Source organism: Xenopus laevis, chromosome 1L (genome assembly GCF_017654675.1).
Source record: "Xenopus laevis strain J_2021 chromosome 1L, Xenopus_laevis_v10.1, whole genome shotgun sequence".
Taxonomy (NCBI): domain Eukaryota; kingdom Metazoa; phylum Chordata; class Amphibia; order Anura; family Pipidae; genus Xenopus; species Xenopus laevis.
Genome location: NC_054371.1, coordinates 111,304,764 through 111,322,676, shown reverse-complemented (window position 1 = coordinate 111,322,676; position 17,913 = coordinate 111,304,764). Strand labels below are relative to the sequence as shown.

General features: G+C 37.8%; 1 protein-coding gene across 4 annotated transcripts in view; it reads left to right on the top strand.

Moving 5' to 3' along the window:
- Positions 1–16,713, top strand: part of adamts10.L (ADAM metallopeptidase with thrombospondin type 1 motif 10 L homeolog) — a 54,217-nt gene extending 37,504 nt beyond the window's left edge. For 3 of the 4 annotated variants that reach the window (XM_018255224.2, XM_041562058.1, XM_018255242.2), the window contains 9 exons: positions 527–650; positions 3,096–3,176; positions 6,406–6,572; positions 6,737–6,866; positions 7,053–7,182; positions 9,959–10,163; positions 11,717–11,893; positions 11,964–12,120; positions 12,410–16,713. In XM_018255224.2, the coding sequence (XP_018110713.1) occupies positions 527–650; positions 3,096–3,176; positions 6,406–6,572; positions 6,737–6,866; positions 7,053–7,182; positions 9,959–10,163; positions 11,717–11,893; positions 11,964–12,120; positions 12,410–12,519 (1,281 nt within the window). In that variant the 3' untranslated portion in view covers positions 12,520–16,713. Of the gene's footprint in view, positions 1–526; positions 651–3,095; positions 3,177–6,405; positions 6,573–6,736; positions 6,867–7,052; positions 7,183–9,958; positions 10,164–10,907; positions 11,894–11,963; positions 12,121–12,409 lie in introns of those variants that run through there. The other variant, XM_041562063.1, reaches the window with a different exon arrangement.
- The last annotated feature ends 1,200 nt before the right edge of the window (positions 16,714–17,913 follow it).

Below are 17,913 nucleotides of genomic sequence, written 5' to 3'. Positions count from 1 at the left end.
ACATCTCTACCATGTTCAGGCCTATCTCTGCTCTGGGTGCTGCAATCCGATTTTGGCCTGAGCTATAGCAAACAAATTCATTATTTTATAGTTCTATGTCAGATAAGTGCAAAAAACAGCATAATCCTAACATAATACATTTTAATATATGCCTGAAAACAAACTAGTGTTAAATTATTAATAGTTACTGATATAGATGAGTTTAAGAACACTAGCACTAGACTTCTTCAGTATAATGCTATACCAGACAAATGTATATCATAGTATTATGGGGACTTGCAATCAGTTCAATTGTAAAAGATGGAGTTAATTTGCTGCAGTGTTGTAACCCATAACGACCAACCCAACATTTGATTTCATTAGTGTGACTTCAATAGTAATATTTCTTGGTAGGCAGCTGAGTTATAATGGTGAAGAATTGCACCTATGGTTTTTAGTGACTCTTGAATCAAACTATGCCTGTAAATAACATGCAGGCAATACTATATAAGACATTATAATGTTTCCATTTTTAATTAACTTTTAGCATGTAGGCTGTGATCGGATCTTGGGTTCTGATACCAAAGAAGACAAATGTCGTGTTTGTGGAGGAGATGGCAGCACTTGCGAGACTATTGAGGGTATCTTTAACCAGTCCCTGTCAGAGGGAGGTGAGACAGAATGCTTACAGAAATATTACATGTAAATTGTTGTACTGTATTATGCAAATTACAAAAAATGTCATATACAACTGCCCCTGCTGTAAGTCCAGTGCTAGATAAAAAAAAAAAGCATGCCCTTACGCTGCAGTTTAGCACAAGTTGCAATAAAACTTTATGACAGTAGCAGGTTTTTATTGATTTACAAATATGACCCAGTAGCAGGAAAGCGTTCTCTTTTCAGAGTAAAGAAGAAGAGGGTGCACCGTGCACTTGTTAGGCCTTTAAAGAGCAAAGAGTGCTCTTTTCAGGGCATGGAAACCCAAGGGGAGTTAATATTAGGGATGCCACCTTTCTGAGTAGGGAAGTCCAGACAGGGGGCAGGATGGATGACTTGGGGATAGTGTGGGGCCATTTAGTGGGTGGAATTGTGATGTTGGGGGCAGGGCTATAAAATTGTGATTGCCTGATTGTGACGTCATTCCCATCTGGAAATCCAGACAATCAGTTTTGAACGAGACAGCCTGTACAATAACCGGGCTGTCCGGGTCAAAAGAGGACAGGTGGCAACCAAAGGCGCAGGGTAGAACAAACAGATAGGGCAATATTGTTTGATAACTGTAACCCCTTGTGATTAGGAGTTTTTTATTATGTATTCACCACACAGCCCCCCTTTTTTTTCCCACCACATTCGGTCATTGTAACAAAGATACTAAGGAACTCCCCTCATATTATGCTTTCGGATGGGTACTCCAAACAAATTCTGTTCAAATGCATGGAAAAATCTCTCTTTGGTGTCGGAACGCACGTCCCCACCAGTACAAAGTCCGCACAGAGTATTTTACACCAGAGGGCTCACTTGGCTTTTAGAACTCCTGGCAGCGTTTTCTCTCCTCGTGTTTACCGATGGGGCGCCTTCCAGTGACGTCACCAGCCTTACGCGTTTCGTCTGCGACTTCGGCAGTTATAGGTAAAGCGATTTGGACTTGAGGGGATACAAGTAAAGGCCGGCAAGGGGACCGTGGACTAAATTTGAACCTTGGGACACTGTGTATATATATATTTATATATATTTTATATATTTTTTATATATATTTTTTATACACTTTTGGATTTACATAGGTGGCAACCAAAGCTAATATCAGGACTCTGAAGAAATTGCTACTTTAATAGGAAACCCCTGGCAGCACAGACATCAAACACTTTCACTTTCCTGTATTAAAGTCACTCTGGCAGGCAGAAAAAATGGGGTTGCTCACTTTTAAACTAACTCTACTAACTGTTTGGGGAATCTGAAGGTGCAGTAACAGTCAAGATTCTTATCAATCAGTATAATGCTGTAAGCATGATTGATACTTTATCAGAAAAAGGATATAGCATCACATGTTGGAGATTCTTCCCAAAATGCACAGGTTTCATGAAAACTTTATGAGCACATAACATTTATGAGCACATAACAACATTCATGCTGATACCTATTTGTATGGTCTCAAATTTTAAACCCCTCTGTGCCACTTACCATCATGCGCAAGTGACAGAGATAAGCGTGCTGCCTGGCACCAAATGGTTATAGGGAAAGACTAAAATGAAGATGACTGGAGCAAAGGACAGACTTACAGAAAGAGAAAGATCACCATACAGGTCTCTGCTACATCTGAAACTAACTTCCAAAACATACAAACATTCAATCAGAATCCTGCAAGACTTCTGTTTTCCATTGAAGTTTCAAAAGAGACTAAGGTTAGCAAATGTTTTATTAAAATCAACTACTACTGCTGCGAGGCTCCGGGCAACAATCAATTGCTAGTGGATGATTTGGGATGTCAACAATATATATTTTCACTACTGCTACTAGTGAACTGAAGTTCCTAACTAGAAACATCATTTTAGGAACCTGGCCCACTAGCAATAAAAAGTTGGCCAAATGAGCCCTTATCTCTGAATTACATCAACCATATTTATTTTCTAGACCTAAATATTTCTAATATTTACTTTGAATGTTGCTATAGCACCAGGCATTCCTTGGCTGCTAAAACAATACTTGGATCATAGTGTGTCCAAAGGTATTGTTATGCTGTTTTACGTTCTTTTAAAATAACTGATATGAGTAATAATACTGCAATTATGTTGTATCATAAGGGTGATGGAAGACCGGGGGATCTCTCAGCCACAGTTAAATCTGCACTACCGTAGGCAGCAAGTCTCTGGATAATGCTTCCCGCTGGCGACAAAATAAATCACTGGTGGGAAAACCTACAAGTCACTTTGTTTGCCAAGCCAACTGAAGTTCCTTCACGAGGTGTGATGACAAATCTCAATTTCTGTCATCACCCTAAAGATTAAAGTTCAGTCTGTCCTGTTGTTGGAATATGGGGCAATAACCTCTGGATGTGGGGTTTCTACACAGAATCGTAGAAGTAAAATCTGTAAATGTTATTCTCTTCTTAATCTCCTAAGGATATGAGGAAGTCATTTGGATCCCTAAAGGCTCAGTACATATTGATATTCGCCAGCTTAACATATCACTCAGTTACCTAGGTGAGTAATGTTGCAAAAAACTATAAATTCATTGAAAATAAGAACTGCTACAATTTATAAAGTAGCATAACATGAAATGATTGATTCTTTCAAATAATGCTATATTACAATAGGGTCATCTATTATTATTATGTAGGGCCTATATTGTGCTTAGCAAGATCTGTTCCTAAACATCTTTATGTCACATAAATCCATACCTAAAGCTATAGCTTTTAATTGCACTCAGAAAAATGGCATTTCCCGCGTTATGTTTTTGATGGTTTTCAGACTTGCCGTTAAAACAATTTGAAGGGGACTATGGTTGTTATCTAAAATAATCCACTATCAGGGGCAGATTTATCAAGGGTCAACTTTCAAATTTGAAAAACTTCAAAATTTCAATTCAAAAAGACCAACCGAAATTAAATCAAAGGTTTTTTTTTTTGGCCGAATAGGTCAGTATTTAATCGAATTTGAATCGTAATTTTTTTTATTAGAATTTTCACTTCGACCTTTGATAAATCTGCCCCTAAGTGTCAAGTCTGCTACTGTACCAGTAGTGGATGGGTCACATGTACAAGATTTAGGGGGTTATTTATATTTTCATTAGAAAACTTGAATTTTTAGAGAGGAAAAAAACTTGACTTTTTCGAGATCTATTGTACTTCTATGCTGCAAAAGCCCAATCTGAAAATCTGCCATCTCAGACCTGTCTGTTGAGGTCCTGTATAAGTCAATGGGAGAGGCACCTATATCAGTTTGAAGTTTTTGTGGTCTCCACTGGTTTTAGCCTGAAAATCTGAGTTTTTAGGGGTTTACGGGCAAAAACAGAATGTTTCCCTGATGCCTTCAGAGTGCTCCTTTGGTTGCAAACAGATTTTTTTGATTCCATTTTCTCATTTTCCCTATGCAACATCAATTACACGGACACATAAAACATATGCTTATAAACTATATCATATATGACATGGAGCAATGCACACAGAAATAAATTATTCAATGTAGCTGTTTAAAATGCTTCATCTGATGATTATTTAGAAGTTGTTTTACTCATACAAATGCACTTTAATTTATCTGTGTCTGGACTATCCATTTTTAACCTATCCAGGTATGCAGTTGTTGGGGCACATTGAATGTTTTCATATTATGCTGTATAGACTCTCAGTCTGAAAAAAAACACATTGCTTGCCAGTTTAAGGGCCCCTTTAAAGGTAGATAATGCAACCTGTGTGTATATATATATATATATATATATATATATATATATATATATATATATATATATATATATATATATCTATATCTATATATTTGTTTAACATTATATTATTTTTTTTAAATTATATTTTTAAAATGATGCAAGAATGCTATGATCCAACAGCTTTCCTGCCATCTAGTTTGCTCTGCATATATACAGTTGTGCTCATAAGTTTACATACCCTGGCAGAATGGTACGGTATTTCTTAACCATTTTTCAGAGAATATGAATGATAACACAAAAATGTTTCTTTCACTCATGGTTAGTGGTTGGCTGAAGCCATTTATTGCCAAACAACTGTGTTTACTCTTTTTAAATCATAATCACTATACAAACTACCCAAATGAACCTGATCAAAAGTTTACATACCCTGGTGATTTGTCCTGATAACATGCACACAGCTTGACACAAAAGGGCTAGAATGGCTATTAAAGGTAACCATCTTCACCTGGGATCTGTTTGCTTGTAATTAGTGGGTGTGTATGAAAGGTCGATGACTTTCTGACAGACCCTTGCATCTTTCATCCAGTGCTGCACTGATGTTTTTTGATTCTTATGTTCTTATGTTCTTATGTTATGGGGAAAGCACAAGAATTGTCAAAGGATCTGCGGGAAAAGGTAGTTGAACTCTATAAAACAGGAAAGGGATATAAGAAAATATCAAAGGAAATGAGAATGCCAATCAGCAATGTTCAAACTCTAATTAAGAAGTGGGAAATTAGGGGTTCTGTTGAAACCAAACCACGGTCAGGTAGACCAACTAAGATTTCAGCCACAACTGCCAAAAAAAATTGTTCGGGATGAAAGAAAAAAGCCACAAATAACTTCAGATGAAATACAAAAAATACTGGAGGAAAATTTGCACTCATCAGCCCGGAAGCTGCGCATGGGATGTACTTGGACATTCCAACATGACAATGATCCAAAACACCAGGCCAAGTCGACCTGTCATTGGCTACAGCAAAATAAAGTGAAGGTTCTGGAGTGGCCGTCTCAGTCTCCTTACCTCAATATCATTGAGCCACTCTGAGGAGACCTCAAACGTGCAGTTAATGTAAGACAGCCCAAGAATTTACAGAAACTGGAGGCTATTTGCCAGGAAGAATAGGCAGCTTTACCGTCTGAGAAGATAAAGAGCCTCATCCACAACTACCACAAAAAACTTCAAGCTGTCATTGATGTTAAAGGGGGCAATACACGGCATTAAGAACTGGGGTATGTAAACTTTTGATCAGGGTCATTTGGGTAGTTTGTGTAGTGATTATGATTTAAAAAGAGTAAACACAGTTGTTTGACAATATACGGCTTCAGCCAACCACTAATCATGAGTGAAAGAAAAGTTTTTGTGTTATTGTTCATATTCTCTGAAAAATGGTTAAGAAATCATAAATTCTGCCAGGGTATGTAAAATGTATCTATAGCTATATTTATTGTCTACCGGCACTCACTCATGTGCTGTCTTTTGCACAAGTACCAATGGCAGATTTTGTCAGGCCTGGGATTTTCCAGTTAAGGAGGCTTTCCATTATTTGGATATCCATATCATATAAACATGAATTAAACCTGTTAGGATTGTTTTACCGTCAATAAGGATTAATTATATCTTAGTTGGGATCAGGTACAAGGTACTGTTTAATTAATTCAGAGACAATGAAAATTATTTTTAAAAGTAAAAATTATTTGATTCAAATTGAGTCTATGGGTCATGGCCTTCCCATAATTTAGAGCTTTCTGGATAACGGGTTTTCGACCAACAACTCCCATACCTTTACTACCTAATAAAGTATATGATCCTGTGGTAATTTTAAGTACTAATGTGCTCTCTTTGAGCCTTCTTTGCCTTTGTGATATCACTGATACTGTGCTGTTGGCAACTGGTTAGCACCTATAGTATGTTTGTAAATCAGCCCATGACCTTTGGTTTTCTCTTGTATGTTCTGTGAAAAAATGTGATCCTCCAGCAGTATGGTTAAACTATATTTCCTCCAACAGCCTTGAAAGCAAAGGAAGGCAGTGAATATTATATCAACGGAAGGTTTCCTCCAGATACCCCTCGAAGATTTGATGTAGCTGGCACCATCTTTCATTACAGGAGGCCTCAGGAAGAGCCAGAGTCATTGGAGGCTTTAGGGCCTACTAATACCACATTGATTGTTATGGTAACATGTTTTATCTTCTACTTAACAATCTTAAGAAAATCATTATTCCTTATCTTTACACGTACTGTAACCACAAGTCCTTTTTTCTAGTTGGTGTTTTCGATTCAAAGCTCTGCCACAGTTGTATATGTGGTAGCTAATGTACCATCTCCTTTCCAACGTAGGTGGCAGTAAGAGAGGAACTGCTGCCTGGAATCCGGTACAAGTTTAATGCCCCAATCAATCGAGTCACACAGAACAGTTACGCATGGTTTCTCAGCTCATGGGCCAAGTGCTCAGCCATTTGTGCTGGAGGTGAGAATATAAGGAATTTTTTTATCTGTCTTTTTAGCTCTGACTGCCAATTGTAATATAAAAACAGTTTGGCGGAGTGCAAGTAACCTATAGCAACCAATACGATTTTTAATTTTAAAAATCCCATTTTTGGTTTTAAAAATTTTAAAGGATGTTACGAATGACTCCTCTTTATTATTTTCTCAGGTGTGCAACTTCAGCGGGTGCTCTGTAAAAAGGTTTCTGACGGATCCACTGTCTCTGAGGACTTGTGTGATCAAAGCACCAGGATTCAGGAGAAGCAGCGTTCATGCAACACTGAACCCTGTCCCCCTGAGTGAGTGTAACCACTTTATCTATCTGATATAGACAATTATTGTATAAAAATGCCCATGGTGTATCTGGGGAAGTATAATGTTGTGTATAATGAATGGATAATATTTAGTCGTGTGGTAAAAACAGTTGTGGGGTATAACATGAATAACAATAATAAGGAGAAAATAAGTCAATTATAAACTGCATTTAACATTTTTTTTAACTTGCAATATGGTAGATAAATTCACAGTTAGAATGATATGAATAATAGAGTAGATTCACTTATATTCAAGCAATATAGTTTTAGGTTCAAAAATCCTTCACCATTTCAATTCAATTCTTCTTTGTGTGTGTGTAAAAATGCATGCAGGAAAATATAGATAAAAATGGGACTCCTTCTGTCCCAGTAGGTTGAGTAAATAGGACAACCTCCCAGATACTGTTTTTCCAAAACACATCAGTTAATAGTGCTGCTCCAGCAGAATTCTGCACTGAAATACACTTCTCAAAAGAGCAAACTGATTTTTTTATATTCAATTTTGAAATCTGACATGGGGCTAGACATATTGTCAGTTTCCCAGCTGCCCCAGTCATGTGACTTGTGCCTGCACTTTAGGATGGAACTACTTTCTGGCAGGCTGTTTTCTCCTACTTGATGCAACTGAATCAGTCTCAGAAAGACTTAGCTTTTACTATTAAGTGCTGTTCTTAGATCTTCCAGAGAGCTGTTATCTTGTGTTAGGAAACTGCTATCTCATTACCTTCCCATTGTTCTGTTGTTAGGCTGCTGGGGGGGGTAAAGGGAGGTGGTGATATCACTCCAATTTGCAGTACAGCAGTAAAGAGTGATTGAAGTTAATTAGAGCACAAGTCACATGACTGGGGCAGCTGGGAATTTGACAATATATCTAGCCCCATGTCAGATTTCAAAATTAAATATAACAGAATCTGTTTGCTCTTTTGAAAAATGAATTTCAATGCAGAATTCTGCAGGAGCAGCACTATTAACTAATGCGTTTTGAAAAAAACATGTTTTTCCATGACAGTATCCCTTAAAGGGATACTGTCATGGGAAAAAAAGATTTTTCAAAATGAATCAGTTAATAGTGCTGCTCCAGCAGAATTCTGCACTGAAATCCATTTCTCAAAGGAGCAAACAGATTTTTTTATATTCAATTTGGAAATCTGACATGGGGCTAGACATATTGTCAATTTCCCAGCTGCCCCAAGTCATGTGACTTGTGCTCTGATAAACTTCAATCACTCTTTACTGCTGTACTGCAAGTTGGACTGATATCACCCCCCTCCCTTTTTCCCCCAGCAGCTAAACAAAAGAACAATGGGAAGGTAACCAACACAAGATAACAGCAGCCTGGTAGATCTAAGAACAACACTCAATAGTAAAAACCCATGTCCCACTGAGACACATTCAGTTACATTGAGAAGGAAAAACAGCAGCCTGCCAGAAAGTATTTCTCTCCTAAAGTGCAGGCACAAGTCACATGACCTGGGGCAGCAGGGAAATTGACAAAATGTCTAGCCCCATGTCAGATTTCAAAATTGAATATAACAAAATCGGTTTGCTCTTTTGAGAAATGGATTTCAGTGCAGAATTCTGCTGGAATAGCACTATTAACTGATGCGTTTTAAAAAAAACATGTTTTCCGATGACAGGATCCCTTTAAGTTAGGACGACTTAAGGTGGCCATACACGGGCCGATAAAAGCTGCCGACAGACCGTGTCGGCAGCTTATTGGCCCGTGTATGGGGGCCCCCGACGGGCTTCCCCGATCGAGATCTGGCCGAAAGTCGGCCAGATCTCGATCGGATGGGATTAAAAATCCCGTCGGATCGCGGCCGCATCTGTTCGTTGATGCGGTCCCGCGATCCGACCGCCCGTTTGGTGAACGCTAGGATCCGATCGTTGGGCCCTAGGGCCCACGATCGGATCAGCCCGATATTGCCCACCTCAAGGTGGGCATATCGGAGGGAGATCCGCTCGTTTGGCGACATTGCCAAACGAGCGGATCTATCCGTGTATGGCCACCTTTACACTCCGATACTAAAATGATGATGATGATCATAAACAGCAGAAAAAGAGTCATAGCTGAGGTGTTTATCCCCATGAGCTGTATAATAAAATAGGCTGGGATTGATTAGTCATGTCCTCCTTAGGAATACAGTCCAAGAGCTGTTGCCTTGCACTGCACCTTGCTTATGAGTGTATGGATGACATAGAAAGGTTATAGGTCAGTCAAGGTCTTCTCTTCAACTGATTTATGGATGTGATGTGAAACTGGTGTTATTAAAGCTTTGTCCACATGCTGAACTTTTAAGGGCCAGCTCAGAGTCACAACTTCTCTAAAACTGTTTTATCTTTAATGTTGTATTTTCTACTACTGTTTTTGACTTTCAAAAATAGTGGAGAATGGAAGCCAACAGCACTTGCTCTACAATCAATGGCAGTTGCTGGGTGTGTGTAACCTGTGGATATAGGCTTGTGTAGTATATAAACCTAATGATAATGACAAAGTACTTAGAAGCATTCTTAGACTGCTAATTAATATGTCCACGTAGCCTTATTTGCAATGATTGTCCATGAAAACTTCTCTGCAACATTTTTAGTAAATCAATCCTCACCTGCCACCTAGTATGTTGTTTTGCATTCCAACATTGACAGAATGTCTTTGTTTATGTTGTGTGCTACCTACAGATAACACAACTACTGTATATCTGTATATACTGTATATCTTGTGTATAGGAACTATGCACAAAATACTCACTCTGTTGTTTTTCAGGTGGGCATTAGGTTCTTGGTCTGAGTGCAGTCGTAGCTGCAATTCTGGAGTACGCACTCGCAGTGTAATATGTCAGCGTCGGGTTTCGGCAAGTGACAAGAAGTCTCTGGATGATGCCTCCTGCCCTCAACCTCGCCCATCCATGCTTGAACCCTGCAACACAGACACATGTCCACCTGAATGGGTGCCTTTGGACTGGTCTGAGGTTAATAAGTTTTGGTTTTACTCTTTGGTAAAGTGTATGGAAAATGATATCCACAAACAAAAGTTTCTTTAAATCAGTAGTTCATCCAGGTATATATCCTTACAACAGTCAACATCCTGGCCTCTCTTATTAAATAGATCACCTAAGAAATTACTATAATGTCTGCATACATTACTGTTATATACATTTTTGCAAATTTGTATACACACAATTGCAAATTTGAGACTTAAAGGAGAACTAAAACCTAAAAATAAATGGCTACAAATGCCACATTTTATATACTGAACTTATTGCACCAGCCTAAAGTTTCAGCTTGTCAATAGCAGCAATGATCCAGGACTTCAAACTTGTCACAGGGGGTCACCATCTTGGAAAGTGTCTGCAACACTCACATGCTCAGTGAGCTCTGAGCAGCTGTTGAGAAGCTAAGCTTAGGGGTTGTTGCAAATTGTCAAGCAGAAAATGAGATTGGCCTGTAATCGGGGGCACCATCAGGCGCTGTCTGTGTGGCCTTTTTACTATGGTGTGGGAGGGATCTGGGTAGGGCTTAGGGGCTGGGGTGGGCGGGCCCAGAAATTTTGTTGTATTGGCCACCATGATCTCTAATGGCAGCCCTGCCTGCAATATAAGCCGATGCTACAGGGATGATTATTAAATTCTGATGCTAATTGTACTGGTTTCTGTGCTGCCAATATATGTATTAATCACTAATCAGCCTTATATGGTGACATTTATATTACATAGGTACTGCATATTTTGAGTTGGCCGTAAGCTCTGTAAGTGACAGCAGCACAGAGCAGTAAATCAGCAGAAAAGAAGATGGAGAACTACTGGGGCATCTTTGGAGACACATATCTTTACTGCTAAATGGCTGTGGTTGCCTTGGGCTGGTACAAAAGCCCAAACCATAATGTATAACATTTCTAGTCTACTTTTCTCTACTCCTTTAAGATAGCATGTGTGATGAAGAAGCAGAAGCTACTAGAATTTTAAGGTGCAAAGTGTCTGATAAAAGCCTGACCAGAATTGCACCCAGGCTTTACGTGAAGCTGCATTTACAAAATGCACTTTTTTTTATTAGCTCCAAAAAGAAACATACAATACAGATTGAGACATGCCATACAGTCATGAAAATTGCACTTTTTGATAATGTAACAGGGCATAACTGTAACAACATCACTATTGTGCATACAAACTTGTTTTTACAATGTCATATATAAACATTTACAGTTTAATGTGTTTCAGAACAGATAACAATCAGCTAAGTTCTGGCACATAGCCATAACTTTATAATAAACATGCCTTTGTGGCCCCAGCTAAAGCTAAAGTACTTTAATGAGCTCTATACCGAATATGCAAAAGTAGCTGGTGATGTGGCACTACAGTGGCAGATGCACAATGGAAAGTCTTTAGTGGCAGATATTATATTTATATAATTATATAAATTGCATTTGAAAGCCAGTTAGATAATCATTATATTACATAGACTGTAGTGCCATCTAATTCATCATTGTTGTCTTTGAGATAATCTGTTTTCCTAACTCTCCCTGAAGTGCACCCCAAGCTGTGGGCCTGGGTACAGACACCGAGTTGTTCTGTGTAGGATTGGTGACCAAGATACCACCTTACCCCATTCCCACTGCCAAGCTATGGATAAACCTGCAACAAGTATGCGCTGCACCTTACAGAGATGCCCACCATCCCGCTGGATCACAGGTGAATGGGGAGAGGTGAGTATCATATTGTACGCAATTAATTAATTTTTATTAAAGATGATTTTATAACATGGCTTCCTTTCAGTGTTCAGCTAATTGTGGCCTTGGGCAACAGAGACGATCTGTGCAATGCCTGAGTCACATAAGACAGCCTTCGATAGAATGCACAGAGTCTCTCCGTCCATCTGCAATGCAGCAGTGTGAAAACAAATGCCTGGCCGACCCCTCTGACAGTCCAGATGGTAAGACTTTTATCATTTACTCAAAGCAGAAGTCACATAGCAAATGTTCTATCTGTCTATCGTATCTTTATTTTACACAGTCCTGCTACCATCTGCTGCTTGCTTCTAAATCTCCTTTTTTACATCTTACCCTTTTTGTGCCTCTGTCATTTCTCCCTCCCCTAGAGAGCACAACGCTTTTTTCCCCAGCCTATAACACACACACTTTAGGAACCTCCTCTCTCTTCCAGACTCAGACAGGACCCTTTCTCTAAATTCCACCTACTTTTATCTGACTCTCTCTCTGCAGAATGTAAGGATGTGAACAAGGTGGCGTACTGCCCTCTGGTGCTGAAGTTTAAATTCTGCAGCCGACCTTACTTCAGACAGATGTGTTGCAGAACCTGCCAAGGCCATTGATCTTCTCTCACAACAGCCATCTCTCTGGATATATTTTCTCTATCTTGAAGTTGGCATATAATGTCAGCTCTCTGTTTTATACCATGTTTTCTTTCACATCTACAGACTCTAGTCTTCATCTCATCACACATGCCAAGGCTTCCTTATTCGGTATCTATTCAATGTGTCATCTGCTTAAAACCTATAAGTGGGTGCAGCCTGGTGGTCTGTAGATATGTTTGGCACACGAAGCGAAAGCACTGAGATGTCAGTACTAATTGAACAAATCCAGTCTTGCCATTTTGCAAACATTATAGCTGCAGGCTGTAATGTTTCTGTGCCAATGCAAATTAACGTACTGTATGTACTGACATTTTGTACTTCAGAAAGGGAAACTAAAAAGCAGTATTTCATACCTACATGAAAATCTGACAAAAGATTTCAGTATCTTCTTATTTAACTTTTTTTTTTTACCCACTGTATTTTATTTACTCAGTTTCACTGCTTCAGTTTGTAAATCCCTCATCAGCTTAGTATGGCCATATGCACTCAAGAACCAGTGAATCAGCAGGGGATGTGAAACTAGTGTAGTAAAGAGGATGCAAGTGTGGAGTGCTTTCAGGGAAACATTATAAAACACTTCTCAATATGAAAAACGTTTCATACATTCAACTTTTGTTTACTCCTCATTTTCCTACACTACAATTCTCCCAAAGTCTTTCATTCCGAATTTTCCAATTTCCTCAACCCCAAAATCTTTGAGTCATTCTAAATTCTAATAAGATCTGTAAGAGTTTTTCCTTTTTATTGCTTAGGTGCTATTTAAGCCATATACAGATGCATTGAGGGTTCTTTTAAGCCATTTCCCCTTGTGGCCTGTGGATATTCAAAGCACTGCTGGAAGACAAGGGGGTGATTCCCTAGTTACTAATATCTTTATTAAAGAAAGAAATATATTTTATAATCTGTATAAATGAATTGCCCTTCCAATACTTTTTCCATTATTTACAAACAGAGCAGCTTTAAATTGGGTATGAGTTGATCAAAATATACATATGGGATCTGTTATCTGGAGAAAACTGTTAACCAGAATGTTCTAAAAACTGGCAATATCTTTATATTACTTAAATAATCAGTTCTTTATTTTAGCCCATTTTACTGCAATTACTATATAAACCAGTGCCTTCCAGATAGCAGGTCCCATACCTGTAAGGCTTTGGGCAATGTTATCTATAGGTAATATGTAATCTAATTTTTTTCTGCCTTTAATTGCTGTTAAACTAAAAGAATTTCAACAACAGTATTCAGGTAGAACTTATGTCCATGTGGCAACTCTGTGTCTGTACATCATTTAAGTGTAGGGATAAGCAACGTTCCACACTCCTTTTGCTGGGAGGACTCTAATAAACAGTCTCCAAGTTTAATTTTGTTGCTGATGGAAGTTGAGAAGTTGAATAAAAATGGCTGAATATTAGATGTCCCCAAGCTGTTCATATCTCTCCTACAGTTCTGCCCTCTGAATAGCAAGAGCAAAATCAAGCTGAACTTGCACACAGTACGAGAACCCACAAGTGCCAATCCTATTGCTTTCAGTATTTGATTCCCAGATGTGAGTATGCAGTTAAGCATAGTAAAACACAACATTTCCAGCAAGTTTCCATTGTCATTGAGAGCAGGCACTAATAACTAATTTTTGTCAGAAAGATCACTTAATTAAATTTAGTTTCAAGGGCCAAACACTCAAAACCATGGGAATTTCCAGGGACAGAGTATGAAGCCTTGTGTATGTGAATGTCACTGATATAAGAGACTTGCTTCTATTATATTGTAAATCATAGGTGCAACAAAATTTGCATGGTTTGTCTGCAACTGGAGACTTCTTTACACTCGAGCACTCAGGGCGAGAATAATGTGTGTGTGCAAAGAAGCAGAGTGGGGAACATTTTGCTAAAAGGATAAAGCATGTGCAGTCCCAGTAGAATGATGTAACATGGCACTGAAAGATTTGCATGCATGTGGAATATTTAACATTTTTGTAGGCATAAATTGTATTTTACCTGCAGTTCATTAAGCATATATGTATTTATCTTAGTATGTTCTTCTTAAATTGAAGGGAGATGAGTATGGCTTACAGTAGCCATAAAGGAGCAGGCTGAATAATACAAAATGCTAGAATACTGCTCTCCAACGTCTTCCATGATATGCACATATTTGAGGGCCAAAATAGGTTAAAACCGTAAAATAGGCAGACTGAGGGCCTTGGAGGATTGTATCTGGATCTACAATCCAGTTCGACAGCCTGCTCTAGAAAGGAAAAACCAATGCTTGTTTTGATTTAATTTACTTTTTACTGAAAATGTTTACGATTATGGTGCTATTATGTTTATGCAATTTTTACTTTCATTATCTGGAGCTAGGGGAGCAAAGACGTTCAGTTTATCAACACTAGTCATTGCAGCAGCGCCAGCAGATCACAATTAAACAAATAGAATATGGAATTTCAGGGCAGTGCAATGGCCTCAGCAGAAAACACATGCCAAGATGTATGCCCCTGATCTGTAAATAGATTATAAACTTACCAACTTTGTAAATTATAAAGATATTAGAACAATATGTTAATACAGTTCAATGACAAGGTCATACATGAAGTACAGATTACAGTGCTCCAATTTGACTTCTAATAAGCTTGTGGGGTACACAATCAATTTTACACTTTACACTATACAACAGTCATTGCCAAAATGTGGAACAGGCATCCCTGGCTAACTGAGAAGTTGTTGGAGATCTAGCTAGGATAAGTTTGGCTAGATTTCCTATATGCTTTCTGAGATACTCCTTTATTCCCCTCATAAAAGTCATCTAGAGTATTGGTTATTTGCTGTCCTAGCTATTAGCAGAACTTTGGCTAAAGATACCCACCCCTTCTACTCTTATATAGCACAAGAATGTATTCAATACAGTTCAATAGCACTACCAGTTAAGTCTAGCTAATTCACTTTATGTTTCACATATAACAGGGAGGGACACTAGAGGGACCACCGGGAATAAACCACAGGGATGGTCTGCAAAGGCACACTTTTCCTTTACCACATCCTTATATGCTCCCTGTACCCTCTGTACATATAGATACCATCTCATCCAAAAACTCTTACATTAGCATTACAATACATACATGTTCTTCACTTGTTGAATGCACTGTTAGAATGCCTGCCTACAGTAAACATCATCGTAATATTCCTAACAGTTATCCTCAACCTAGGCATAATGATATTCTGTACTTGTTATTTATACTTGGTACACAGTCCAATCATGCTTCAAGACTGCAGCTACTAGAAAAGTCACCACCTATTCATTCCACAGCAACGGATGAAATAAAAATTGATATAAAGCGCTACCAATGTCCAACTCCTCTTCCTTGTAAGGCTTTATAACTTGCAGTGGAAGTTAGGCACCTCCTAGAAGACCTTTTCTCAAATTTTACAGATATCTGTGCTCTAAGGGAAAGGGATATGGGCCAAACCACTGGGGGACATTCTTCAGTATTTTCAAGCTTCTACAAAAAATATACAAAAGCTCAGACTCATATATTAGAGATTGTGTACCTTTCATTACATTTATTGCAACTCACTGCTGACTTCATGCCTGTTATGATCATGAAACACCTTGATAACTTCCAATGTCCATATAATTTACAACAGAGAGACACTTATATTAAATATATTACGATTTCCCATGTTTCAATTTAATCATGCAGAGGAGATATAGCACAGTTATTTATAGGACAATATTATTAGAGCCTTTTTTTACTTTTGTGAAAGCATGTTTTTTTTATTCTTGAAATGTATATTTTCCATGAATCGTAGAATCTACTGGGCACGCACAAAAAAAAAAAACCAATGTGCCAGCATGTAAATTCAGCATTTTGTGGGTTTCACAACTTGTTGTCTGGTAACAGAAAGATCAAAAGACACATGGAAAGGGTTATTGTCAGAAAATCTGAGATCGCAACTCAATTTAAGATCTGCAACCTGTGGTTCTGCTGCTGCTCTACCAAAAGCCAGCAATAAAAAAACATTATTGTTTTATTGTATCTTCGTGTTTATACTGTATTTGTTTGTTGTCGGCCCAAATTTGGTAAAAGAATATTTCTTACACAAGAATGAGAATCCTCAAACGTATAAGGCATTTTGTTATTAAAGAACCCCTTTAAAGGTTTGTTGGCATGTTTTTATTTCATATACATTTATTAATATTTATTTAAGTTTTTACTTGCTATCCTTGATGACTGAGTGGAGCCTTCTCATTGGAAAAATCTCCGTCCATGCTGATCTTAAATGAACATGTGTATTCCATTGCTGTCCTGCACTGAAACACTCTGTATTCCTCAGCATCCCAAAGCTGTTTTGGAATGGTGCATGTTCCTAAAAAAATCTCCAATTTAACATTCCAAAATTAGATCATCTTCATGTGCATAACATACTCAATAAAAGAGGATCAATAAAAATGTTCTGTTTTACAGAAAAGACTAATGTGGTTGAAATAAAACTACAGGGGCATATTTATAAAGCATGTATTTCATATTAGGAAGCATTTTTCATAAAATCAAATACATGTTTATAAAGCTGTGAGTTTCCACTAGCATACATTTCTATACAGTTTATAAAAATTGTAGGCATACTATTTATAAAAATAATTCATTTAAAAGGACTTGGCAAACATATGCAAGCCTAGTAAACTTGCATATAAACTGCTATAGTAAGTAAGTAAAAGTACTGAAGTAATTTTAATATAGTACTAGTGTAGTGTAGTAATATAATATCTACAATAATGCTAATAACTATATAGGTTACTACATACATTTATTAGACTTCCATTGCTTTTTATGGAATTTAAGACTCCCAGCTTTGCAGCCATTTCAATTTTAATAGAGTATACGTTGTTTTACATGCAGAGTAATGTGCAGCACAGAGAACTTTGTTTCTTTTATAGTATATATATATATATATATATATATATATATATATATATATATATATATATATATATATATATATATATACACACACTCTGTCGGTACAGTGAACGCACTCCTCCCGGATTCAGTTTTACCGATGGTGGTGCGTTGGTCAAGGTTTTATGTTATATTCCAGTAAATGGACCCGCACTCATTCATTCTGGTGAAATAAATGTGCTTTATTCACAAGGTCATCTCCAACGTTTCGGTCCTCTCTGGGACCTTGAAAACATTGACATTCAGCTATTAATAGATAAAATGAGAACATAAAGAAGAAACCTCTTGACATTTTGCAAAATACCTGCTCAGAAGATAAGGAAGTGAACTGCTTCTTCTCACATCACATTTGCATTCGAGCCAGATATAGGCAGAAAATCCACAAAACCATATCCACATTAATA